The following is a 27,745-nucleotide window of genomic DNA, read 5'->3' on the forward strand; positions in this document are numbered from 1 at the left end:
TTATGTGGAACCCCACAAAAGGGTTGAATCTTTGAAGTGGTCCAATGAGTCACGATTTCAGCAACTTTTTGACATCAGTAACAGTGGATTTTGTTAACAAAGACCTTTCTTTACACTGGTGGGTGGCAAGTTAGGTAACCATTTTGGTGTGCGCACAACTGCGCAGCTCTCCTGGATTCTGGGATGAAATGATGGGCGGCGACAGCGCATCCCCATCTTTACGCACTCCAATGATTTATTTTTGTTCTGGGGTAAAATGATGGGCAGCGACAGCTTAATCCCCATATTTACCCCGTCTAATGATTCCACATGGGTCAAAACCCTCCACACAGTGGAGGCGACAACGAGCTCAGGTGGCGTGGTGCATAAACCAGCTGGTTTCAGTTTGTGGGTTAGCATCTCTGGAAGGTCCTGTTGGTTTGACTAGGTCCAACTGGCTCGAATCATGGTTCACAGTGGTTTGACAGTGAGAACACAAAGATCTTGGCTGTTTTGACTCTCAGGTTGCTATGAGTCCCAATGCAGGGGCCCAAGGATAGCTCTCGGGCTCCCAACACAGGGAAGGCTAGCACACACCTACAGGGGTTCTTCAGCACAGTGAGATCCTGCGTTCCTGTGTGGCTGGCGGAAAGGCAGATCTTGCTCCAGCAGCAGGTCATACCAAATGTGCCTTGGGGATGGTTAGGGAGCAGTGTTTGCCAGCGGAGGGCTTTGGTAAGTCACCTCTCCCAACAGATACCCCAGAATTCTTCCTCTGGTTTTTATCCAAGAGTGAATCAAAGAAGGAGTCAGAGACCCCTTCTTTTCAAGGAAAATGTCGACAGATGATTGGACTAAAGAAAGCTGTTTTAAGAAATCTGATCCCTGTACTTGAGACTAGTGGGCTTTACCTTCTGACATAATACTCAATGCGCTTTGTGCTAAACGAAGGGGACAGGAAGGAAAAGGGAGAGAAAGAGAAACAAGATTGTGTAATGTTCCTCCAACTAGACGAGGCTCCCTCTGTCTACACTAATTACACGCCCTCCCTTGTAAGAAGTATCAAAGGCCCTTTTGGGATGCAGTACCATGGTGAGAGGCTAGTCCCTTTGTGATGTGCATGCTCTTTGATTCCTGTTTCCCAGGACAGCTCCTGATGGGAGGCTCTCCTGCTGGAAATAGGTGTTAACAGACTTCATAAATAATCAAAGGAGAGACCCAGCCTTTCAGTCTCCTGCCCTGCAAGTTGGCAGGGTCAGGCCGTCTGACCAGAATACAAATAGTCCTTCCATAACTATGCTGAGCTTCAGCATCTGTGCTGAATTGACTTAGCTGTCACAGCAGCTGTCAAATGGGCATCTGTGACCCCTGAACCTGCTCTGTGCCACTAGAAAGCATGCACTGCAGATCAGACTACTGATTCAGCAGGGCCCAGGTGTACACTATTCAATAGTCATAAACCTTGCTTGACATTTTATATAAAAAAAACTTTACATATGCATTTACTCTTGTATTATGAAGTCTAGCTGTAAAGGGTTGCCCTGATCATAACAGCGAATTATCATTGTACATAAACAAGCAAGAGTGTATGCAAGGAGGGATAATAGTCGTACATAATTTACAAATCAGTAGACTAACCAACAGGGACATTTGAGGAATGCCATTGGTTGAATGGGAGAATGGTAAGCAGAGATAGAGGTTTCATTGGTGAAATATGGAATAAAGTCAGAGGTTTCTTTGGTTAGATGACATATGACGCGTGATTAAAGACTTTCAATGGGGATTAGGTTGGGCTAATGTACAAAATGCAAGACAGAGAGCCTGATTATGACTTTGTTGGTGGTCGTAAAAAGCATCTGGGAATTACCATTGCACCACCAAAGTACGTGCTTTCTTACCAAAACACTTTATGGAGCCTGCCTTTGGTTGGAGATAATGACCTCAACACAAAAGCATTACAGCATATGGTTATTACCACATACAGTAAATACTGAACACTATGGAGTCCTGTGGGACTCCAAATTGGAAATAACAGACCGATATGCATGACTTGGAATCGTTCTGACCTTTTTGGGTACCTGGTATTTACCTCATGTTGCAACAGTAAATGTGCCTGGTGAGATTACCATAGGTAATACCGCCAAATTCTTAATCCAGGCCTGATAATTCTGCAGGCTAGGAGCAGAGCATGAGAATGTTTGCATTTTGGGACAACCTAATGAATATATGAAAGATGGATGACTCGAACCCACCAACAGAGAAGACCATTTCTCCAGCCCAGGGAGTACTACTGTGAAGGCCACACAGACATGTCATTGATTCATCCTTTATGGGGTTGCTCCATAAACCCTCCTTGCATGTGGATGTGACACTGTGCTGCTAGGTCTGGAAAAGACCTGGGGCTACGCTAATGATGGGACTGTTGGGACTCGGGGCTAGCTAGCCTTTTGGTTGTAGCTCCTGAGATTTTATCTGGGGCTACAACCAAAAGACCAGGGGCTATCGCCCCCTTATCTCCCTCCCCCCAGCAACGCCTCTGTATGACAGTCTTCAAAATGTGTGGGAAAGTATGTCAGAAAGATCCCTGTGTAATGCTGATGGGAGTTCATGTTCCCCTGCCTCTTTGTTTATTTTCTAAATGTTCGTGGAGATGTCAGGTCATTCTCGTGTGTTGACCTATTTAGCCAGTATACTTTCTTCTCTGGGAACAAAGAAATTATATTATAGCAGAAGCAGAGACTACCAAGTGATTCCTCCGTACCGTCAATGGTTTTCCATGACAAGTTCTAATCACTGGAGCGCTTCGAGGATTCTGTCCCTAATGTCTACCCCTCAATGCTATATGTCAGGGGCAGACATTAAGCCATGAGCACCATATTGCCCTGTGATGAGTATCCTCCCCTGGCTGTATGTAAAGTTGCTCTGCAAGAGCGGGTGCACTTTTATATTAAATTCAACAGTATGATATGGGATGCACATTGAGGATTACCTTGCCTTCTAAAATCCAGCAGTGAACAGTGCCTATTGTTCCTATGCATATAGCGTGTGCGGAACTGATGTGGTCATACATGCCCGCCTGATATTTCCAGAGGATGTGCCGGTCAAGGCATGCTCCAACAGGTGTGGATGGGATGTCTGGAGTCTTGAGTGGAGATAGATCCTATTTGTGGGCCTTCATAATGTTTGCATGGATGCTGATTGGGGTTTGAAGTCCTTGCTTTCACCTCAGTTTCACTCAAATATGGAGGTTCGGCTGTTGGTAGGCATATGGAAGAAGAGCGAGTGAAAGACCCTGCACAAACCCTCCAAGACCCAACTGATGGAGAAGCTCTTCACAGAACCTTGGGGGACCAGCCTTCCTTCTACCGGAGCAAATGCAGGAACTTATGCACAGTTCCCTTTCTAAACTCGATTAGTCTGATTGACGCCTTGCCCATTGTGCCGTCTGAGTCTCGAGAGCCAGAGAGCCAACGGTCAAGGTCACGGCCCTGCTGCTGGTAACGAGGATCTGAGAACCGCAACAACCTGCAAATGGCAAAGATCCTTCAAGCCTGCTAAGCCTGTTCACCTCTCCCTGATACCTGAACTTGTGTCCATTGCTGGGGGTCTGTCAGCACCTTGTGCAGTACCACCGATACTAGAGTTACACCTCCACCAGACCAGGACTACCTACAATTTACACCATAATTCTCCTCACCTCAGAATACCCACAGGACAAGAACTAAGTGGTCAGAGACAACTCACACCCTAGATTTCAGTATCTAGGAGCTCCTAGTGGAGGGAACTCAACACATTGTACTGATACAGGTATTGGCAGGAGCACCAGAGGGGAACTTAAGTGTTCCAGCCTCGAGGTGAACTCTGCTCCAGCAGCAAGAGGTGAGCCGAGGAAAGCTTCCAGAGCCCTGCTGGTCTATACGGGCAACAGTGCCCAGCCTGTGCTTTCGGACCTGGGGTAAAACTCTGTTCACCTACACCTGTTTAGACCAGCTTTTCACTGATGCCTGTCCCTTAACAATTCAGTCTCATGTGTCCTTTCCATCACCTGCACTGTATGTTGTTTCCTTTCAATCTAACCTGCTGATTGCATCTTTTCTCGGCCATCTTCGCAAACTGAATATTTACCTTGTCTGACAGTATGCACAGAGCTCTCCTTTCCTGTTTAGGGTCTTTCTCTTATCTGCCTCTTTCCTCCAACCCTACCAGCCTACATTCTCCAGACCATTGGCCAAAATGGCCGATATTGCTACCAATACATTGATTATTAAGGTTGTCCTCACAATTTCTTACTATAATATAGCAAGTGTCACTCTGTAAACTGCCCTCACACAGTACACATATGAAACGCATTCAGATGATCAAAACAAGAGCTGCGATTGCTCACTGGCTACACGAGGGCAAGGTTAACAAAGTGAATTATGATAATTAATATAAAATGTAAGTGCACATTTTAATAAACCTTTAAGAATAACTTTGGGCAGCATTACAGAAACTTTGCACCAGTGCAGCTGCAACTAACATTGCCCTAGTTTAAAAAACGTATTGTAATGCATTTTTGCACTTGGGTAAAGAATTAGGGCAAACCTTGCTCTGGTTGAAACATGCATTGAACAAATCTGAATGTGCGCTAACGCAATTTGCGTCACAGTTATGACTGAACTTGCACCAGTGCAACTTCTCTGTAACAATGCCCTCGTTGATTTCCGCTCTTTTTCAGCCACCTAACCCTGTCTAATGCAATGTTGTGTCTGCTTTTTCATTCTCTACTAAATCTAATGAGTCTTATTTTCCTTCTTTACTTTCGCATCTGCTGTGTGTCTAGCTCCGCAAACTTATTAGTGACTTCTCTATCTTCATGTCCATTTTAATCTTTGTCGGCCTTGATCTCCTTTGTGGACTGAATACACCTAAACTTCAAGTGCCTACTGATTTCAAGGTAAATTACACATGTTGACATTTTCTCAAATTTTCCAAGTGAGCTTTTGTGCAAGGCTGGGAAATGTTGGGCTTGTGATGTCATGGCTCGTCCAGTGGTATCCATTTCTCAGCCAATCCGCAGCCACAGCTGTTATGTATGGAACAAGAAAACAAGGATTGTTCTCCTCTGTTGCCTTTCCACACCCAGTGCTTAATGTGTGGGGGTGTTTGCCGGGGCTCGGCCCTGCCACTTATTTCGGAGTGCCAGCACTTATTGTCTTAGGCTCAGGTTGATTATTAAGTAGTGATAGCCAGAGCATCCATCAACCACAACAAGCAGGTGCGAGCTACAGTTTAACCCCAAATGTGTTGACATTGTGGGAAGCAGCTGTGGGTGTTGACAGCAGTGGCGGGAACTGTCCGCCCGCAGTGTCACGAGCGTTCTAGAAAATATTTGGGCGCTGGCACTTATTTTCTTACAAATTAAGTACTGACCACAACTGGTAACAAATTGCGTCTTTGGGAAGGCAACTGTCAAATCCAAATGAAAAGTCTAGGCATAGGAATTCTAATCCTATTTCTATGCAGTGTTATTTGGTCAAGTCGAACCTGTGGGTGGGGGAGGAGAATGGATGGTATCAGTGATTTAAACAAAAACATTTCAGAGAACAATTATAACAAAAAAAGTATTGCATGTTTAAAATAAATATGTATGTGGTGCGGTAAAGTGTTAAAACAGGTGGGGAGGGAGTTGGGGTTGGGTTAGGGAAATGTGGGGGTCGAGGGACCCCACCCCCAAATAAAAACAAAACAAAAATTGGATACTTTTTTCGTTATAAATGTTTCGTTAAAAAATCATTCTCTGAAAAAGATTTTTAAAAAATCGTGTACAACCGAATAGATATGTGGGGCGATAATTTATTTATAATTTTTATAAAGCTCTACTCGCCTATGGGCCTCATACTGCACAGTCTAATGATTGAAGGCTTTCAAAAAAACAACCAGATTTTCGCCTATTGGGATTAGAAGGGTCAACTATAGACATAAAGAGGAACAGAGAGTCCTAGAAGGCTGGGGCTAGGGATGACAGGTAGCATCGCCCTCGAATTGACAAGCAAAGTCTAGGCACAGTCAGTCCTGGCCTTGCAACCTCTTCCATACCCTTCTTATTGCTTTGGACCACTTTGGGGCAATGCAGCCGTTGCAATGCGTTGGGCAAGTATCTGTGTCCACTTTTAGAAACATCTATAGTTTTAGAGAGATGACATGTCTCAAGCAACAACTGATAATGGTGCAGCCCTGTGGATACCCATGAAAGGTGTAACCTGGCAACACTGCGGGTACCACCTCAGAGCGAGGGCTGCCGCCTGAGTAGTCTCTGGTCCGACTTAAGGAAGCCCTCTCCTAGGTCTGTCTGTTGCCTTCTACCCACGTCGCGCCTCTTATGATGGAGACGCAGCCTGCCACATAGTTCCAGCTCTCTCTGTGGCACGGGTGTAAAGGCGGAGAGCCGGTTGCCCTCTGCAGGCTATATGTGTTGTGTCACACTGCGATTGGGAGTGAAGAAGAAAGCAAGGGACACATAAGTGCTGGGCCACCCTGGTTGGTTGAATGCTCAAATGAAGGGGGGAGAGATGTATTTATTTATTTATTTTTGCATTTATAAATCTCTCTAAACCCATAGGCATCAAGGCGCTGGTCACATAGGTCAAGCATCACGTGAAACAATACAGGGCAGAGAACAAATACGAAGGAGTCTTTTATGAACAAAGTCACACGAGCGAAGCATCCTAGGTGAACAGCAGCATCTTAAGGTGTTTTGGGAAAGCCCATTAAGATTGTTCAGCTCTGAGATCCTGTGGCGGGCCCTTCCAATTGTTGGTGGCAATGACCAGGAAAATCATACCCTCTGGCCTCTTTAGTCTAATCCTAGGGGTGATAGCAACATGTCAGTGATGCTCCAGTGCCAACGTAAGTGAGGTGTTCTGCCCTTCACCATTCTCTGGAATGGCACCAGGCATCTGTACCCCACCCCACTGTTACTGCCTGGTGCTCTTCCAGCTAAGTGGGGAGTGAAGAAATCACACACCACCTGAGTTCATCACTCAGGCACCGAAAGGCCGCCCGGAGTAAGAGACGGATATGGGAAGAAGTAATTCCTGTGTGTATGTCACAATTACACCCTGTGCACCTGAGCCCTGCATGTACAGTATTGCCTCGCCGGGGCAGAAGGAAGGAACCGCCTTACCGCAGTTGGAGTGTCGCACTAGCCTAGAGAAAGGGAGTGAATGGAAACATCTCAGCAGGATTTCGCAGCATACTCCAAACTATAATTAATAATAAAGAAAACAGAAAAGGAAAATAGAAAAATGTATAACCCAGGCAAGTACTGCTGCCCAGGGCCCTTTTCTATAATGATAATTGGTTAATTATAATGCGCTTAATACCCAGAAGTTTCTAAGCACGGACCCGGGGATCGAACCTGTGTTACTTTGCCTCGTCTTGCTTCCAAGGCGAACGCATTGCCCCTGAGCTATCCTCCCGAGATCATATTCCCAGAGGGATATAGAGATGAAAGAAAGTGCTCATTTGCATGAACCTCTTCACTGCAGCAGGAGGAGGCGCATTAGAAATAGAGAGCTATAGAATGAATAGTGCCACCCAAAATGCAGACGCACTGCACAGCTCATCCTAGCCCGTATGGCGCATGCCACCATGGCAGCATAGCACCACCAAGAAAAAAGGAGGCTTCAGGGAAGGAAGCTACTCCAGCTCCGTTGGCCTTGACTGTGTTCCTTAGATAGAAATCCGAAGAAAAGGACGAGAAGCCATCTACACTTCACTAAGAGATGAAGGAGCAGCCCTGCCAGCCTGTGCCATCCAAAGCATCAGCAATGACCAACTGCCCTGCTAAGAAGGATCCTGTGGCAAGTCATGGATAGGTAGACTGGGCAGCCCTGGCATCAAGACACGACCTGGGCCAGATGCCACGCTCTATGCTGAACCAACCTGTCCTTTCTCCTGCACCTCCCTCAGCCTGGGTCTGGAGGCCATGTCAAATGCCCTGCACAGGCCTCTGTGGGTCATACGAAGAAGCTCCCCCTTTACCAGGGCATGTTTGGTGATGATCATGTGCAGAATGATTCCGTGTTCAACAGCATCAGTGCCACGCGTGAAGTCTGCTCAGAAGTTAAAGATGTTTCGTTCGTCCATGCCTCGGGAGAACGGGTTTCCAAAAATCACTTAGGTTTCAAGTGCCTATAGCACCCGGGTGTCTTACCTTGAACCCTATTTGAATCCGGGAACAATCAGGGCCTTCACAACCGCAGTAACTAGAACTGTAGTAAGGTCTCTGCATAGGGCTGGTACCCCTAGAGCTGCAACATGTCTACATAGGTCTCGTGGGCTGAGATCCAGTCAATTGGCCTATTTAAGCCTTGATGCCAACGCTACATCTACCCTGGGTCCAGTTATAACACACTAAATACCCAGAGGTTTCTATCCACAGACCTGGGGATCGAACCTGTGTTGCTCTGCGTTTTCTTGCTACCAAGACAAGCATGTTGCCCCTGAGCTATCCTCCCGACACTGAGGTGGTGCAATGGTAATATTATCCACGCAGTGTTGAAAAGAAAAGCAGACTGTTGACCTACGATGTGTGTCCGAGCAACAGCTGAGGTCTCATAGTAGCCCCATATTTACTAACAGCTCGGGCACCCAGCTATCGCTCCCGTGAACAGCTTACTTTTATTTAGCCCAGGCCTTCTGACAGACCCTGCCGGATCTTTCCTTGACTAAGTGCTTGTACTGGCCTCTAATGTCTACCTTCCTGACGCGCTTGCAATGGCTGCTGCCTGTAGCTGTACATGTGAGCGGTATTAGCATAATTGACCTAAAAATATTTGACCTAAAACGTTTGATTGAATTTTTTTGACGTTTTTATCGGTCACATTTCATTAAATAGATATATGGGGGGGGTAAAGGTATAGATTAGGTTGAGGGGAAGTGGTAAGGAGGATGTGGGGGGTCTCCCCGCGCATTTTAGACTGAATAAAACATTAAATAAATTAGATCAAATGTGATTAGGTCAAATGTTTTAGGTCAAATAGACCCCAAACTCGTGGAGGCACATGCTGAGAAATCAGAATCTGTTGCATGCAGATTTTAATCAAAATCTATTCATCTGCAAAGGCAAAACAACAATGATATAATCTACAAATGAACATTGTTTTGATATAAAAGACGGTGTCATTATAGAAATGATTGTCGATGGAGAATAACGTGCTTGTGTCCTTTTTCTGTAGCCCACCCGCTCAGACCGAGGGTGGTTTGTCTTCCCGTTCGGTAAGAACCCCTGGTGGATTTACATCGCCAGTGCTGTGCCAGCTCTGCTCGTCACCATCCTCATCTTCATGGACCAACAGATCACCGCAGTCATCGTCAACCGGAAAGAGCACAAACTCAGGGTATGGCTGTCACCTTTACCCGCAGGTACTGCATGGGAACCTGCACCAAGAATCGCCAAGAAGGAAGTCTATACTGCAGCTGCTCACCGCATGCATCATACTGACATTGGGTCTCATTACGCGATTGCCGGTCCGGGAACTACGGTACTGGGAAGTTTGCCAGTAGCATAGTTCCCGGACCGGCAAACTACAAGTTGTGCACACAGGTGCCTTTCTACTCACCAGGTCTGACCTGTCGGGCAGAGCGGCACCCGCGAGCACAGCATGTCGGATGCACCAGCACCGTTATAAACGGTGCCATGTCGGATGCACCGGTACCGTTATAAACGGTGCCAGTGCATCCGACCTCCCCATTCCCATTGAACCCGATGCGGCTCAAACGGGAATGGGGAGTTATGGATTCAGGCCCCTGGCAATGGGCACACACAGGGTCTGCCAAGGTCGGAATGGCCCTGTCCGTCCCCATTTCCAGGGGCCGGAAGAAATGCAACTCTGGCGGCAGCTGTGCCTGTTTTACAGGCACGGCTACCGCCAGGGTTGTAGGAGGCCCATTCCATGGATGAGAATGCACTCCCATAGAGGTGTATGCCTAACGTGCATTCCTTGCTCTGGTCCTGGAAGTATAGCATATGTAAAGACATTCCTGGTGTGTCCATTCCTTTGCAAGACATGCTAACAGAACTATGGTCCTTTAAATAGTATTAGCACCCACGAAATGGAAGCCAGCCAATCAGCTTTTGCAGAATGCGAGCTGCATCCGCTGCTGAAAGCCTGTGTTCCTAACTGCCGACTGGCTGTGTCCCTGCGATTTCCTCTCTTTCGCTTTGCCCAAGCCCTCTGGCTCCCCCTCTCTCCTTCCTCACTGCCTCCCTCCAACCGCCACCCGCCCCGCCCCCTTCCGCCCGTCTTATCTTCAGGGAGCGCGATCCATACCTTAGACCTCGTTGCATCTCTCCTTGGCACTTTAGAACACTTCACCACCTACCACACCAGCCATGGAGATGGAACAGGGGCTGCACTCTGAGCTCCGCATTCCATATCAATGGGTTCCACTTATTTTTCACACTCTGGGCCTGATTTTTGTAAATCAGGCCCGACTCCGCAGGCTTTGCAGTGTGTAGAACCTGTGTATGTTCTTTTTTTTTATTGCACTTACTTAATACGGCCGGAGTTTGCCCCGGGGTGCTAATAGCAATAGAATACCACTTTCCCTAAAGTCTATAACCAGTGCTTAGTTTGGAAGGGTGTTTGCCGGGGCTCAGCCCTGGCACTTATTTCTGTGCTCCAGCACTTATTGTCGCATACTCAGTTTGATTATAATGTGATGTTTCGGTAAGTTTATTATTTTAACTGTCAGTCATAGTGCCACAACAAGCAACAACAGTGTGCACAAGTCACGTATCCCTGCATTCAGGGATGGCTAATTGTTACACATTAACGGATGCCCCACACTCGTGCTGGTGTGCAAGTTATCCATTTTTGTAACAATGAGTTGGAAACTGACAGGACTCACTGCTCATTTGGCCATGGGCATACACTGCTCCAGTAGCTTAAATGACATTGGTGCCACCCCACTACTGTATAACCGGCAGTACTGCAGGGTGGCTGGCTTGGCATGTGGTACTGACAGCAACCGGGCACCTGCAGTACCAGGGGCACATACATTCACAGAACAGCACACATGCAAAAGTGCCAGGGTAAGTGGCGTGACTGTCATGTGGCATGCACGGCTCTGCAGCTGCTGTGCCCCCTGAGGTGAAGGCACTGAGCAGGCACACACTGGGCCCTCTTAAGCTGGGTATTGCTCCTTTCCCTTCGGGTATGAGGCAGGCATGGGATGCGCCCATATGCAGGCATGTGCTAGTCCTGCCACACAGTCTTAAACACATGCTGGCACTTCACTGCGATGATGCTGCACAATCAGCAGTGCCATGTATAGGACAGAGGCGGACACAGTACAGAGGACAGCAGCAGGTCAATTACAAGACAGCACCACAACCACAAGGTCAGGGAACAGACCACTGCCAAGGAGTGCCTGTGCTGAGTGGCAACCTATCCAAGATCTTGCCGCCGTGTTTAACAGGCAGGGCCATCATTACAGTGTCTACATTTGCCGTCAAGGTATCCTCGGAAGAGAGCATGTTTACTCTATGGTCTGTGGATGGACGCTTTACTTGTCCCACTTGCCACCAGGGGCGTTGCTAGGGGGGGCTAAGGGGGCTATAGCCCCTGATCTTTTGGTTGTAGCCCCGGATAGAATCTCAGGAGCTACACCCAAAAGTCTAGCTAGCCCCCAGTCCCAACAGTTCTGACATTAGCGTAGCCCCGGGTCTTTTCCAGAACTAGCAACTCCCCTGCTTGCCACATATAGAATCAGAGTACAGTGTTGATGGTGATGTGTTTGAAGAAGCACCTAAACATGTGTTGTCTACTTTAAACACACATCTGGTATGCTATGTTATAGTATATTATGCTGATTGCTATTTCTAAATCCTTTCATCCTCGCTTGTGGCATCAGTTTACCTCTTGACTACACCTCGCACTTCCTTTTGATTGATATGTCTAAACCATGCATATTGCATAAGCAGTGCATCCATCACCCCCAATCAGCCGGTTACAGCTGCAACCCCAAATATGTTGACACTGTCCGGAACAGTTGTGGATGGTGGCCACAGTGGCGGGGAGCGTCCCACCTTGACATGGCATACACATGCTAGATATTATTTGGGCCCGGCACTTATTTTATTACAAATTAAGCACTGCCTATAACCACCTGTTACACTTTTAGAAGAGGACATTATTGTTTGGTTAGCACCCAGACAAAACTTTCCGATGCTGCCAGCAAATCAAAGTGCCACGCTTCCGGGCTGTAATCATTGGTATGTTTAGCTCACCGTAGACGTCTGATGGTATCTACCCAGCTCACTGTAGACGTCTGATGGGACCTACCCACTGCCGTTTCTCCACAGTACTCTGTCGCCCATCCTCTACACCTCTTCTTGCTCTGAATCTAGCCCTTTGATTTTATGTCTTCTAAGTTTCCTTATTCAGCCACTTGTGTGTGCCTCATACAGCAGCCATTTTGGAAAGGGTTATTTAACTGTGTCACTGTTCCCCCGTGTACTATGGTTAACCCTCTGCATTTGGTTCCTGCACGAGGAAACAAATGGCACACATTTACCACTGGCCCACGGTGCTAACAGTAATACATCCCATGGTGGCAGGTAATACCAGCATTCATGGGCACTTCGCCATCCTTCTCCACTCCCATGTTTAGCTTGCGCTGTAAGTAAGGATTACAGGCCAATAACTGCCAGTATTGCCCAGTACAATGGGCTTTACCGCTTAAATAAAGTATTCTTACCCTAATATAAATTTGTCAAATATTTACAGAGAATTTGTTAAACATTATCACAATGGAACTTCTGTCATTCCATTGTTGAAAAGGTGCCCTAGGCCTCACTGGCGTATTGTACCCCATCAAGGATGCGCCCTGGTATAGGCTCTGTAGACTCTAGATTTTTGGTTCGGGTTAAAGGGATTGACTCCACACGATCCATTTGTCATCGGGCATCTGATGGCTGTCAGCTGGTGCAAGTGGGGGGTACTAGAACAAAGGGAAGGCGTATTCTTTCACCTGACATGGCGCCCATAGTCCTCCTGCCCGAATACCCTCTGTGTATGAATTAATTCCCACGGGAAAGGAAGAAGAAGCTGCAAGGGTAAGTGTCACCGGGGTGAGATTGCAGCATGCATTAAGTACTGGGAGAAGAAGGGGCGGCATGTTGAAAGGATTCGGGCACAGGCATCATTTTGTCATGTTCTCTTTGCTCGCTTGTTCTCAAAATGTACCCACCTACAGGATACCTTTCAGACTGGAGGTCAGATTAGTAAATGATTAGAATGTGGCTAAAAGCAGCAGTAATAAACAATATATGAAACCAGCATTGGTAAAGCCAATAAGGTACAAGTTACTTACCTGTAACGCTTGTTCTCCAGCATGGGTCTTACATGGACTTGCAGGCTCATGAATATTCCCCGTTATCAGGCCTGGAAAACTAGGTAACATAAAGAAGTTCATCTTTAAGATAAAAATAGCATGTCGCTTATGTAGCCTATTGGTGTCAGTTTGGGTCATACTGCCCCAGCCAATGACATTCGTCCTGCTTAGCTCCACCCCTGGTGGTCATCTTCAGATATGGCATGAACATAAAGTGGCAGTATGAACCAAGAAGGGCCAAGAGATGAAGGAGGGATGGTTCGCATGTGAATCCATATAAGACCCATGCACATTTTCCAGCATGGGGTCTTACATGGACTCACATGCTCATGAATATGATTGCACAGCGGTACACTTGCACAATCACGGGAGGTGGCAAGGCTCAACAGAAGTAATACACTTATCCCTGCAACAGACTCACCTCATGCAAACCGCTTGCAAAGCACCGCTTGTCTGACACAAGACTCCTCCCTGGAATCCCTGTTGGCACAGTAGAATCTTGTGAAGGTGTGGCTAGACCTCCACGTAGCTACCCTGCATATATTCAGCAGGGGATACCAGAGAGGAACACTGTCGTCAATGCAATGTCTCTGGTGGAGTGGGCTCTCGGCCGGCCTGGCAACGATCTGTCTATTGGCCAGCTGATGGAAATGCATGATACATCGGCAGAGCAACCTGAAGTTTTAAGCCTAGACAGGGTCCTTCCCATGCCCCACAGATTCAAAATTCATGAAAAACAGAGAAGTCTTTCGAATGTCCTTTATACGTGCCTCATAGAACTTCAAGGCAAGCGCAATGTCCAGTGAATGCAAAGATCGTTCAGCAGGTGAAGAAGGGTTTGCAAAGAAAACTGGCAGAACTAAAGGTTTGTTTAAATGAAAGTCCAACGGGACATTTGGCTTAAAGGAAGGATGAGTTCATAGAACCACTTTAGCCAAGTGGAACGACAAATATGGATGCTTACATGAGAGAGCGTGTATTTCTTCAACCTCCTGGCAGAGGTGATAGCCACCAGGAAGGCGGTCTTCCAAGATAGAGACTTTAAGGAGACCTGATGCATAGATCCAAACGGGCCCCAATCAGTTTCAACAGTACCACATTCAGCTCCCATGCAGGGACAGGAGCTTTCACTGGAGGGAATGTTCTGAAGAGTCCCTGAGGAACTTCTTAATGAGCCTGTGTGACCATAGGAAGAGCTTGCCCAGAGCATGCACGTACCGAAATATGGCAGCGAGGTGAGGTTTTAAAGATGCATGTGAGTAATGAAGAATGATACCTTTCCTCATCAATCTAGCCTTGACAGGTTTCCACGCCCCTTTTAGGGTGGGATATCCGGTCCCTATGATGTCATATCCGGGGAGTGGCCCCCTAGGGTTTCCCCCGGTTGTTCCGCCTGGATAAAATCCCACATGGAGGTGATGTAGGTGTGTTTAACAGGCACTTCTTCATTAGCGGGGGTGTCCCACCGGATGTGACATCATGGGGGATAGCAGGATGGCCCCCCCAAGGCCTGGAATCCCTAGGGGCCCCAAAGGGGCTTCCCCCGGATGCACCCACCCCTCAAACACCAGCGCCACACTTCCAGATCTTTGTGGGTGACAACCGGGGATGCCCCAGCGGGGGCCTCTACAAAGACCCGGAAGTGTGGCGTTGGGTTTTGAAGGGTGGGGGTCGTGGAGATGTTTGAGCGGCGGCCATCTTTAGGGGGTGTGGCATGTAGGGTGGATATATTCAGATGAGTATTGGGGGATGTACAAGCCGTTCCTGAAGCCCTGGAAAAAAATAAAAACTCAAAAGACCTCAATACCAGGAATTATGAAGCGCTACAGCTACTACTCTAAGGACAATACAGAGGCTGAAGATTTGAAAACCCTTCAAAAATACTACAGCCCTGAAAGTCCGCCGGCACCAGCGCTAACCGTCAATGGGGACCCTGATGACGCAGAGGCTATGGATACAATGTGTGAGCGTTTTGATATGTTGAATCTTGGGAGTGGGAAACCACCAGGGGTCATCGACTCCGGTGTAGATGACTCCTAAACCGATGTAGACTATGTGGATATGGATGAGGCTGTTAAGGCTCTTAAAGAGGCCCCGCATGAGGTTCTGATTGTTTTAGAGCAACTGTTTCCAGAGGCCGCAATGACCCTGACATCAGACACAGCATCCGATGAAGACAAGTTGTTTATGGACGTCACTAGCTCCTCTATACTGGAAGATGCTGGTTCTGAAACGTGTACTATGGTAAGTAATTAAGTATGACAGTGTGTGTTTGTGTGGGTGTGGAAAACCTGTAAAAACACAGGCTCAAGAGCTAAACTTCTTTCTTTTTTGAATTGCAGAAAATGCCAGATAAGCCTAACGGCGCTGTGGGCCTGAACAACTCCTTTAACGCCGTCAATTATTAAAAAGGATCGAAAGTTCAGCATTCCCAGACAGTGATACGTGTAAGAAATGCGATACATTGAAACGTTTTGAAAGTTCTCATGAGGAAGAAGATGAAAATATAACCCTTTTGGAGACTGTAACGGTTCAAGCTTTGCGGAATCGGTTGTGAAAACATCTTTGAAGTATGATTATTACCGTTGGTGTGAAGGGCATAAATACGGATACCCTCAGCAGGATGCTCATGATTGTTTACTCCGAAATTATCAATCTGTAGCAATACAAGCGATATGTCAGATGCTGAAGTCATATAACGTTTATCAGATGCTTAAAAGTGTTTATAAAACCATGGGTATGCGTGTACATGTGAGTGTGGGTGGTCTGCTAACAAAAACAATCCTGGAAATTCAAACTTGTCACAAACCTGAGAAAAAAATGAAATCTTTATGCCTGGCAGGAGCCGTGATTTTTAGAAACCATATAACCTGTTCAATGCAGACAGACTTTTCTCACCTGTACAGTCACAGGAGAAACCCGCAGAGGTGTCCGGTACTGTGAAAGCTTATTTTTTAAAAAGATGAAAATACAATAATCCTGCTCCTTATATGTGTACCGTTGTTTCTAGGGTAACGTTTCTGGAGGACAAGCCAGACGTGTGGAGCGCTACCTGACGCCTGGATGTATGTGTGTGGAAAAACATTTATATGCTATGCTGAAGGCGAGAATAGCTGTAAACCCACAACGGTTGAGGCGTTTTTATGTACCGAGACTTGGAAATGGCAGATTTGTGAATGTGTAATCTGTATAAGTGACAGCTGTAACATCATCAAGATGCCGGTGTGTGATGAATACGGTTCTGTATTCCGATACAACTTGGGTTCTTTATACCTGGGTCCTAGAACAGTGTTGAAACACCACATGGATGAAATGTATGCAAGATTCCTATGCCTTAAAGGTCGTATTTTACAAGCCTCTGAAATATCTGAACTGTCAAATGCTTCGAGTATCTGGTGTCTACAGAGTTACGGGCGGGATAACCACATTGATGTGTATAGCTTGTTATATGATGCGTCCAATAAAATATCAGGGGTGCTAGTGGTTCGACACCCTGTACATGTATACCAACCATTATAAATAAAAATAAAATAAAACGCCATACACCAACCGTGTGTCTGGTTATTTTTTATAGTGCTTCAACGGCTAACAACACGCGTTCAAGATTGCATAACAGCTATTATGATAAATGTGGTGTTGGGAGTTATGGGGGTGTGGATGCGCTTTATCAAAGATTACAGCGTGATAAACACCCCCTCACATGCTAGAAAACATTTTAAAAGAAGAATGACCATTTTCACAGCTGAAGACACGCAGTGGCAGGCTGACCTGGTGGATGTTTCTAACCTTGAAAAGCAGAACGATGGTGCACGGTACATTCTCACGGTGATAGATGTTTTATCAAAATACGCGTTTGCAGAGGCCTTCAGGGATAAGACTGGTGAAAGAGTGGCTGCAGCCTCCAAGCATATCTTCAGCAAGGGCCTCGTACCTGTAAAATTACAAACTGATGCCGGTAAGGAATTTTGGAATAGGCCCCTCCAAAACCTTCTAAATCAACACGGCATGCATCATTTTATAACACACACGGAAGTTAAAGCAGCGGTTGTTGAACGTTTTAATAAAACCCTGAAATCTAAACTATGGAAATATTTCACAGCCTACAATACGCAACGCTATGTGGAAATATTACAGACTTTTATCAATGTGTATAATGACTATAAAGTGCCTCCCAGTTCTGTAACCTCTGAAAACTGTATGCTGGACGGATATCAGAGAAGATCAAGAAAACAGCCTTTCGCATAGGGCACCACGTTCGAGTATCCAAGTTAAAAGGTCTTTACAAAAGGCTACCAACAGTCCTTTACCGATGAAATTTTCATAGTGGCAAAAGCAGCCGTGAAAGAGGGGGTATAAATATATCAGCTGAATAATTATGCTGGTGAAGTTGTAAGCTGTAATTTCGACACAGAGGAGTTACAAAAGGTGGTCGACGATCCCCAGCGTCTTTATAGGGTTGAGAAAATTATTCAGAGTAAAGGTAAGGGGTCTAAGAAACGCATGTGCGCAGGAGCAGTGTACGTAATAAGGAGCATGCGCAGCATTGCTCAGCCCTGCAATGTTGCACAGCTTCCTTCCAAATCGATACAGACAGTCGAAGCTCCGTATTGGTGACTGGCTCTCCCCTGTAAGGTAAATTAGTGCCTTGATGGTCTGTTAGTGTCTGACCTTCTATCTTCCATACCAGGCACTAGTCTTGCCCCCCCTTTTCCTCCTGTCTAAACTTCTACCTTTTTCTTTGCTTAGACAGCCGCTTGCTGCTCGTTTCAACTTCAGTAGCAGCGTCCAGCACGCCATATCCTTGTCTTGTGGCCATTGTACTGCTTAGCAGCCACAGAATTCCATGTGTCTGCGCCGCAGCACCATCTAAAGGTACTTCCTCTCCTTTCCATTTGGTACTCTCTTTACATATTTTGGATTGGGGTGGTTGAAACAATGCGGTACTATAACCTCTCCATTGCACATCCCCTCTATCTAATGCACTAGGGCAGTAGGCCCCTTCAAATTTTGATTTCACTTTCCAAAGGAGGATTTGTTGTATTTTATTATATTTTCCAATTTAGCTTTGACCATCATTTTAGAAATCAAGGCCGATGTGAGGCCAGCTCTGGTACACCATGTCGAGTATTACTAGACATGTATTTTTCAAGTTTAAATTATAGGGTCTTGTTTTCTTGTGACAATGACAATTTTTATGTACATATTTCCCGTTTTTTACCATTATGTGTCCTTCAAAAAATGTTTTGTTACTTGTTTCAAGTAACCCAAGTTCCCTTAATTTTCCATAGGGGACTCGATTCCTTGGTTCCATGAAGAAGGCTGTGACCCATTAAGGCCGAAACGTCCTGGGACTCCCTTACCCTTGCGGTGCGGTGGGGTCCCCCCTAGATCCAAGTAGAGATTCACTTCAGGGACGTCGATCAATTATAATTCTTGGTCACCCTTTAGCCTGGCTTAGTTAGACCTATCCAAGGACTTTTACCTTCGAGGATAACTTTCTACAACTAGAAAAATGAAATGTAGTAGCAGCAACAGAATGACGTTATACTTCTGTCAGCATGCACATGTATGACTTTGTCCTATCTTTCACTACATGTCTTTTTTCTTTCTTTTCTATGTTTTACATTTGTTTATATTTTGTATGTGTGACTTTTGGTGAAAAAATGTACACTTGTATATTTTATACTTATAATTTCTTTACAAAAAATATGTAAAAGAACAAGGACAGCCACTTAATAAAAGCTGTTCTTTTACAGACTAACGGTCTAGCACAAGTGGATTAATATGGTTCTCTTATGTACAGTTATCCTTGGTAAATACACAAATGGTGATACCCAAGGATAACACATTGTCGATAAACCTAGGCTGCAAACAATAAGTGGCAGTCAGCTTAGACCTTTCCAGTCAGGACACCCCCATTTTTTGTACACAATTGTTAATGGCCCATAGTCCTGAGTCTTGGTAGGGCTTTCCCTCCCGTATTTTCCGCTAAAAGGTACTAGGCAGCCCTGCCAGGCCCTTTTTTATTCAGAAGAGGAGCACACTGCTTTTCGAAGGAAGTGTTCCTTCTTGTGTGGCTTAATCCTGTAAGTGTATGGTGGACCAGGGTGGGGAGGGGGTGGAGAGGTTAGGGCCTCTGGGAGCATGATTCACTTCACGGGGCTGGAGAGGACTTTGGGAGAGGCTGCCCTCCCCTTGACTAAGCATTCTGTTATATTTTACTGGCAAAAAAGTATGTTATCTAGGCTGTCCCTCTCCCGGGTAGCAATGTGATTCTCACCCTGCACTGCCTCTATGCAACCATAAGGCTGTCCCTCTCCCACCTCTACGCAACCATTAGGCTGTCCCTCTCCTGGGTAGCAATGCGATTCTCACCCTGCACTGCCTCTACGCAACCATTAGGCTGTCCCTCTCCCGGGTAGCAATGCAATGCTCACCCTGCACTGTCTCTATGCAACCATTAGGCTGTCCCTCTCTCGGGTAGCAATGCGGTTCTCACCCTGCACTGGCTCTATGCAAACGTTAGGCAGTCCCTCTCCCCGGTAGCAATGCGGTTCTCACCCTGCACTGCCTCTATGCAACCGTTAGGCTGTCCCTCTCCCGCGTAGCAATGCGATTCTCACCCTGCACTGCCTCTAGGCAACCGTTAGGCTGTCCCTCTCCCGGGTAGCAATGTGATTCTCACCCTGCACTGCATCTACGCAACCATGAGGCTGTCCCTCTCCCATCTCTATGCAACCATTAGGCTGTCCCTCTCCCGGGTAGCAATGCGATTGTCACCCTGCACTGCCTCTGCACAACCATTAGGCTGTCCCTGTCCCAGGTAGCAATGGAATGCTTACCCTGCATTGTCTCTACGCAACCATTAAGCTGTCCCTCTCCCAGGTAGCAATGCGATGCTCACCCTGCACTGTATTTACACAACCACTAGGCTCTCCTTCTCTCGGGTAGCAATGCGGTTCTCACCCTGCACTGCCTCTACGCATCCGTTAGGGAGTCCCTCTCCCCAGTAGCAATGCGGTTCTCATCCTGCACTGCCTCTACGCAACCATTAGGCTGTCCTTCTCCTGGGTAGCAATGCAGTTCTCACCCTGCACTGCCTCTACGCAACCGTTAGGGAGTCCCTCTCCCCGGTAGCAATGCGGTTCTCACCCTGCACTGCCTCTAGGCAACCGTTAGGCTGTCCCTCTCCCGGGTAGCAATGCGATTCTCACCCTGCACTGCCTCTACGCAACCATAAGGCTGTCCCTCTCCCACCTCTATGCAACCATTAGGCTGTCCCTCTCCCGGGTAGCAATGCGATTCTCACCCTGCACTGCCTCTACGCAACCATTAGGCTGTCCCTCTCCCGCGTAGCAATGCGATTCTCACCCTGTGCTGCCTCTAGGCAACCGTTAGGCTGTCCCTCTCCCGGGTAGCAATGCGATTCTCACCCTGCGCTGCCTCTAGGCAACCGTTAGGCTGTCCCTCTCGCGGGTAGCAATGCGATTCTCACCATGCACTGTCTGTAGTCAACCGTTAGGCTGTCCCTTTCCCGGGTAGCAATACGGCTCTCACCCTGCACTGTCTCTACGCTGTCCCTCTCCCGGATAGCAATGCGGTTCTCAACCTGTATTACCTCTAGGCAACCGTTAGGCTGTCCCTCTCCCGGGTAGCAATGCGATTCTCACCCTGCACTGCCTCTAGTCAACCGTTAGGCTGTCCCTCTCCCACGTAGCAATGCGATTCTCACCCTGCACTGTCTCTGGGCAACCATTATGCTGTCCCTCTCCCGGGTAGCAATGCGATTCTCACCCTGCACTGTCTCTACGCAACCGTTAGGCTTTCCCTCTCCCAGGTAGCAATGCGGTTCTCACCCTGCACTGCCACCTCTACACAACCGTTAGGCTGTCCCTCTCCCGCGTAGCAATGCAGTTCTTACCCTGCACTGTCTCTACGCAACCGTTAGGCTTTCCCTCTCCCAGGTAGCAATGCGATTCTCACCCTGCACTGTCTCTACGCAACCGTTAGGCTTTCCCTCTCCCAGGTAGCAATGCGATTCTCACCCTGCACTGTCTCTGGGCAACCATTATGCTGTCCCTCTCCCGGGTAGCAATGCGATTCTCACCCTGCACTGTCTCTACGCAACCGTTAGGCTTTCCCTCTCCCAGGTAGCAATGCGATTCTCACCCTGCACTGCCTCTAGGCAACCGTTAGGCTGTCCCTCTCCCGGGTAGCAATGCGATTCTCACCCTGCACTGCCTCTACGCAACCATAAGGCTGTCCCTCTCCCGGGTAGCAATGCGGCTCTCACCCTGCACTGCCTCTACACAACCATTAGGCTGTCCCTCTCCCGGGTAGCAATGCGGTTCTCACCCTGCACTGCCTCTCCGCAACCATTAGGCTGTGCTTCTGCCAGGTAGCAATGCGATTCTCACCCTGCACTGCCTCTACGCAACCATTAGGCTGTCCCTCTCCCAGGTAGCAATGTGATTCTCACCCTGCACTGTCTCTACGCAACCATTAGGCTGTCCCTCTCCCGGGTAGCAATGTGATTCTCACCCTGCACTGTCTCTACGCAAACATTAGGCTGTCCCTCTCCCAGGTAGCAATGCGGTTCTCACCATGCACTGCCTCTATGCAACCGTGAGGCTTTCCCTCTCCCAGGTAGCAATGCGGATCTCATCCTGCACTGCCTCTGTGCAGCTGTTATGCTGTCCCTCTCCCGCGTAGCAATATGGTTCTCACCCTGCACTGTCTCTAGGCAACCGTTAGGCTGTCCCTCTCCCGGGTAGCAATGCGATTCTCACCCTGCAATGTCTCTAGGCAACCGTTAGGCTGTCCCTCTCCCGGGTAGCAATGCGATTCTCACCCTGCACTGTCTCTAGGCAACCATTAGGCTGTCCCTCTCCCGCGTAGCAATGCGATTCTCACCCTGCACTGTCTCTAGGCACCCATTAGGCTGTCCCTCTCACGAGTAGCAATGCAATTCTCACCCTGCACTGTCTCTAGGCAACCATTAGGCTGTCGCTCTCCTGGGTAGCAATGCGATTCTCACCCTGCACTGTCTCTATGCCACCATTAGGCTGTCCCTCTCGCAGGTAGGCGTACTTTTTTCTGTGTCTCTGAAAACGTTTTTCTGCATTTCTCTTGCATCTTCCACTTTATCTCTCTTCTAGGTGAATCTTTTGGCCTCCTTCACTGTTTCTCTGCATTCACCTGCATTTTTCTGCATGTGTTCCTGCTAGCTGAATGTATTGGCCTCTATCATTGTTCTTTGCATTTCTCCTTTAGACGAGTGGTCCTGGGTGTGCTTGCACATGGCTTGCTGTGTCTACTAGGCTTTTCTCCTCTTCTCTAGGCTCCCGCTTCTCTCTGATCACTACTGTTGCACATGGCTCGCTCTATCCACTAGGCCTTTCTCCTCTTCTCTAGGCTCCCGCTTCTCTGTGATCAATACCATTTCCCTCCAGGCCTTTTCCTCTTAGGTTGAGCTGAGCCTGGCCGGCTCCCACTGCTATTCCACTCACTGCCCGTGCTGCCCTTGTGTACCTGTCTCCATCTGTGCTCTGTTATTGCCAGTTGTTCCCTGTTTGATCACCCCCATTTCCCAATCCCATCCTTGTGTGCCCTGTGTGTCGTAGCTCTGTGCAGTGTTTTCCTCTCTTCTCCTCCTCTCGCATGCCTTTTCTTATTCCTCTTTTACACCCTCTATGGTGCTCTCAATGTCCCCCATCTTCTCTGCTTTTCTATCTCCTATCCTACTCTTCTCACTAAGACTGGAATGAAGAAGCTCAAGAAGGACACCTTGGCCTCGAATCCAGGCCTTCCCATCACTGACACCTATGTCAGTGCTTCCTCTAGACAGACTCTCACCAACAGACTCTTTGTTGTTCCTTCTCCCGACCAATGGACCCTTCATATGGTTGCACTTCTCTCTCCTTCCTCCTCTTCTCCCATTCATGGTGGCACCGGGTGGGAGCTTCTCTTGGCCTCCTTTCAGTCCTCCAGAGTCATCCTTAATGTCTATTTGAACAACACTGCCATAGTCAAGGGCCCTCAGGCCAAACTACTACTATTTGATATGTGCCTCCCTTGCCTTATCAACTTACTTCCCGATCCTGCTACTCGTTCTGCCACTTCACTGGCTCCTCTGCCACCCGCCTCCTCTACTGCTCTGGCTCCTATGCCAGCTACTACCTCTCTAGCATCCAAGCCACCTCGATCCTTTACCTCTCTGGCTTCCTTGCCAGCTCCCACTCCCTCTCCCCTGGCTCCCTTTCCACCTCCCTTCTCCACCTCTCTGGCTCCTCTGCCGCCTCTTACTTCCATCTCTATGGCTCCTCTGCCACTTCCGATGGGTTCTCCTCTTTCCTGTACCCCTCCCCGGAAGTCATTCAAAAGTGGCAACCTGCTTCATGTGGCTACTCTCAACTCTTGCTCTGCTGTCAAACACTCCTGTGACATGTGCCACCTCCTTGAACTCTTGGATGTTCTCGCTTTTACTGAGACTTGTTTCAAGGCCAGCTCTGTCACAAATTTTGGCACACTCCTCCCTGAGTGCTACAAGATCCTCTCTGAGCCCAGGCCCAATAGGCCCGCAGGCGGAGTTGCCCTGATCTTTCCTGAGTGGATCCCTGCTTCCATCATCCCCACTCAGTCCTATTCCTCCTTTGAATGCCTAATCTACAGGCTCAATATCTCTCCTGGCCCCTCTCTCTTACCTTGGCCACCATCTACAGGCCACCTGGCCAGGTCACCTTCTACCTCTCTGAATGGGCTGATTTCACTTACTCTCTCCTTTCCTCTACCTCCCAACTTCTCCTCCTTGGGGATCTCAACATCCACCTGGACTCCCCAGACTACCGTGGGCTTTTCTGCAACCTATGCAACTGTCTTTCCCTCTCCATTGTACCCTCAAGTCCGACTCACTCTGCCGGACACACCTTGGATGTTCTCATCTCTTCAGATATCCCCCTCTCTAATCCTCTCACTACTCCTCGCTCCTGGACGGACCACTTTCTGCTTTCTTCTCACTTGAAGCTTCCTGCCCCCTTGACAAGGGCCCACCCAGCAATGCTACCTTCTCCGCAGTCATTCGACCTATGAAGCGAATGTCAGTGGCTGCCTTTGCCTCCACTTTCTCTCCCCCACCTACTCCTGCGGCTGACTCCCATCCTGACACAGCCCTTTTCAACCTTCACCTTTCCCTCTCTAACACTCTGGATATCCCTGCCCCTGTCATGAGGGTCCACCTTAAGTCTGCCACCAAGTGCAACTCTTGGTATGATTCTGATCTTGCTGCTCTGAAATGCAAGTACAGAATAGCTGAACATAAGTGGGGAGCTTCGAGTGCACCCTCTCCAAACTGACCTACCGCCTGCTCCAAAGGCAATACAGACTCTCCATCTTCTCCAAGAAGAGGGTCCATATTCAAGCCTGCATCTCTGCAGCCTCTAACAACACAGCCAAATTGTTTAAAATCTACAAGGAGCTGGCCAATTATACTGCAGTATCTACCTCTTCTACTCCTTCCCAGGCCCTCTGACGGCTCTGGCTTCTCATTTCACCACTAAAACCCAGGACATGCTGTATGCACTCTCCTCCTCTTCTCTCTCTTCTACCTTTCTCAGGCCCTACTTGGCCGCAACCCCCTCTTCTCCTTCTCTCCTCCCTCTCTCCTGTAACACCTGTTTCTAGACAAGTCCGGTCTATGAAAGTCTCATCCAGACAGGTGAGCACCTACTCTTCCAGAACAATTAAGGACAACATTGGTTCTCTCACTCCAGCCTTGGATAATTTCTGTAATCACTCCTTCGCCACTGGATCTGGAAGTTGGCTATCTCCCAGCTAACCCTCCACACGGAATCTGTTAGTTGTCTCTATGACCATTAGTCTGGCTTCAGAGCAGCCAGAGGCACGGAAACTGCACTCCTGAACACCTGTGAAGATCGGTTCTCTAATTTTGACTCTAGCACTCCTTCTGTCTTCATTCTCCTCGACTTTTCCTCTGCATTTGACATGGTCAATCACAACATCCTGATTACTCGTCTCGGCACGACCCTGGACATCACAGATCAGGCTCTGGTGTGGCTGACCTCTTTCCTCCTGGAACGAACCTTCCCAGGTTCAGCTTGGGTCCTATCTATCCACATCTGGTGTTCCCCTGGTCTCTATTTTCTCCCCCTTCAATGTCTATCTGGCCCCTTTGGCCCTCCTGATCTCTACCTTCTTCTCTAACTTTCATTGTTATGCAGATGACGCGCAGCTCTCCTTCAGGCTTCCCTCAGCCTCCTCCTCTACCTCCTCACTCATCTCTGACTGTCTATGCGCTATTCAGGCATGGTGCACCTCTAACGATCTCTGTCTTAATGCCAGTAAGACTAGATCCTTCTCATTGTGTCCCTGCTCCTGCTTTTCCTCTCTCACTTTGGCCGCCCTCCTTGGGCACTCTGACCTCACCCTCTTGTGAGGCAAAAAACCTTGGGGTCATCTTCGACTCAACTCCCTCCTTCTCTCCACACATCACGGACCTTGACAAGAAGGCCAACTTCCAGCTGCACCTCCTCAGCAGTATCCTCCTTTTTCTCACCTTCCCCAGAAGCTCACTGTCTCCAGGGCCCTGGTTCTCTCTAGGCTGGACTACTGCAACAGCCTCTTTCTCAACCTGCCTACCTCTACTCTTCGCCCTCTTCAACTCATTCAGAACAGGACTGCAAGACTTATCCTTGGCCTCAAGCCCAGTGAATGCATCTCTTCAGCCCTGAAATCCCTCCACTGGCTCCCGGTGGCTGTAAGGATCAAGTTTAAGACCCTCTGCATCGTCCACAAGGCTTTCTGGGGCTTTGGCCCACACTACCTTCAACTCTCTCTTCCTACGTACCTTCCTCCTAGAGCCCTCTGCTTGTCTACTTCCAATTCTCTACAGGAGAGTCGCTTCTCCAAGCAGAGAATGGGGGGTAGATCTTTCTCCTCTGCAGGTGCCTCCCTCTGGAATGGCCTCCCTGTCCGTATCGGCCTTGAGCCGGATCTCCTTAAGTTTCGGAAGCTCCTCAAGACCTTCCTTTTCTCCTCTTCTTTCTCGCGCCCTCTCCCCTGCTACCCTTCTCTTGCTCCCGCTCCATCTGCTGACTGGCTGCCCGGTGTCCTCTGAGTTTTACAGGAAACCAGGCCCCCCTGACCATTCTCCCCACACTTGCCGACTGGCCCACCTTGCACTGCCACCTATTTTACCTTGCACTACCGGATTGGGAGTGCCCCTTGTAGTCCCAGCCTTACTTGCACTTAACTCAGGGCCCTGCTGCTCTGGGTGCACTTCTCCCTGTACCCTCTCCCCTGCACTTCATGTTGTGCACTTGCATGATCTAGAAGACACTAGGCTTAGTAAGTTTGTTTGTCTGGTCCTCCCTTTGTTTCCCCATCCCTTGCCTTGTTGCGCCTTGAAATACTTGTGTATAGGCGCATAATGAATAACAAATCAAACAATCGAGCCCTGCCTGTCTCTCTCACCTCTTCTCCCACTCTCTCTACCCCCACCCACCTCAATCTCATTACAAGGTCTGGTTGGGTTTTGTTTGGGCTATTATGGGGTACTTTTGACAAGTCCTCCTGGGGCTGCTTTGTTCTTCATGTTTTCTACCCCAACCAACTTCCACCACCCATCACCCCCTTTTACTCTGTCTACCCCACCCACCTTCCCACCCAACTCCCATGCTCTCTAACCCCACCCACCCACACTACCCCACACACTGTCTACCCCCACCCACCCACCCTACTCCCAATCTCTCGACCCCATCCACCCACCCTACCCACACTCTCTCTACCCCCAGTCGCCCTACTCCCACTCTCTCTACCCCAACCCATCCCACCCGACTCCCTCTACCCACACTCACCCACCTCCCACTCTCCCTACCCCCACTCACCCTCCTCCCACTCTCTCTACCCCCACCCATCCTACTTCCACTCTCTCTACCCCCACCCACCCTACTCCCACTCTCTCTACCCCACACACCCATCCTACTTCCACTCTCTCTACCCCCACCCACCCTACTCCCACTCTCTCTACCCCACACACCCACCCTACTCCCCCTCTCTCTACCCCACACACCCACCCTACTCCCCCTCTCTCTACCCCACCCACACACCCTACTCACCCTCTCTCTACCCCACACACCCACTCTACTCCCCCTCTCTCTACCCCACCCACACACCCTACTCACCATCTCTCTACAACTCACACTATCTCTAGACCACCCACCCACCCTACTTACACTCTCTCTACAACACCCACCCACCCTATACACACTCTCTCTACCCCATCGACCCACCCTACTCACACTATCTCAACTCCCACCCACCGTACCATAATCCCTCTACCCCATCCACCCACCCTACTCCCTCTCTC

General features: G+C 48.4%; 1 protein-coding gene across 9 annotated transcripts in view; it reads left to right on the plus strand.

Moving 5' to 3' along the window:
• Positions 1 to 27,745, plus strand: part of SLC4A5 (solute carrier family 4 member 5) — an 802,545-nt gene that overhangs the window by 672,052 nt on the left and 102,748 nt on the right. For 8 of the 9 annotated variants that reach the window (XM_069617635.1, XM_069617640.1, XM_069617638.1 and 5 more), the window contains one exon: positions 9,201 to 9,362. In XM_069617635.1, coding sequence (XP_069473736.1) covers positions 9,201 to 9,362 — 162 coding nt within the window. Of the gene's footprint in view, positions 1 to 4,801; positions 4,916 to 9,200; positions 9,363 to 27,745 lie in introns of all 9 variants that reach the window. The other variant, XM_069617636.1, reaches the window with a different exon arrangement.

Source organism: Ambystoma mexicanum, chromosome 10 (genome assembly GCF_040938575.1).
Source record: "Ambystoma mexicanum isolate Mex_15411 chromosome 10, UKY_AmexF1_1, whole genome shotgun sequence".
Taxonomy (NCBI): domain Eukaryota; kingdom Metazoa; phylum Chordata; class Amphibia; order Caudata; family Ambystomatidae; genus Ambystoma; species Ambystoma mexicanum.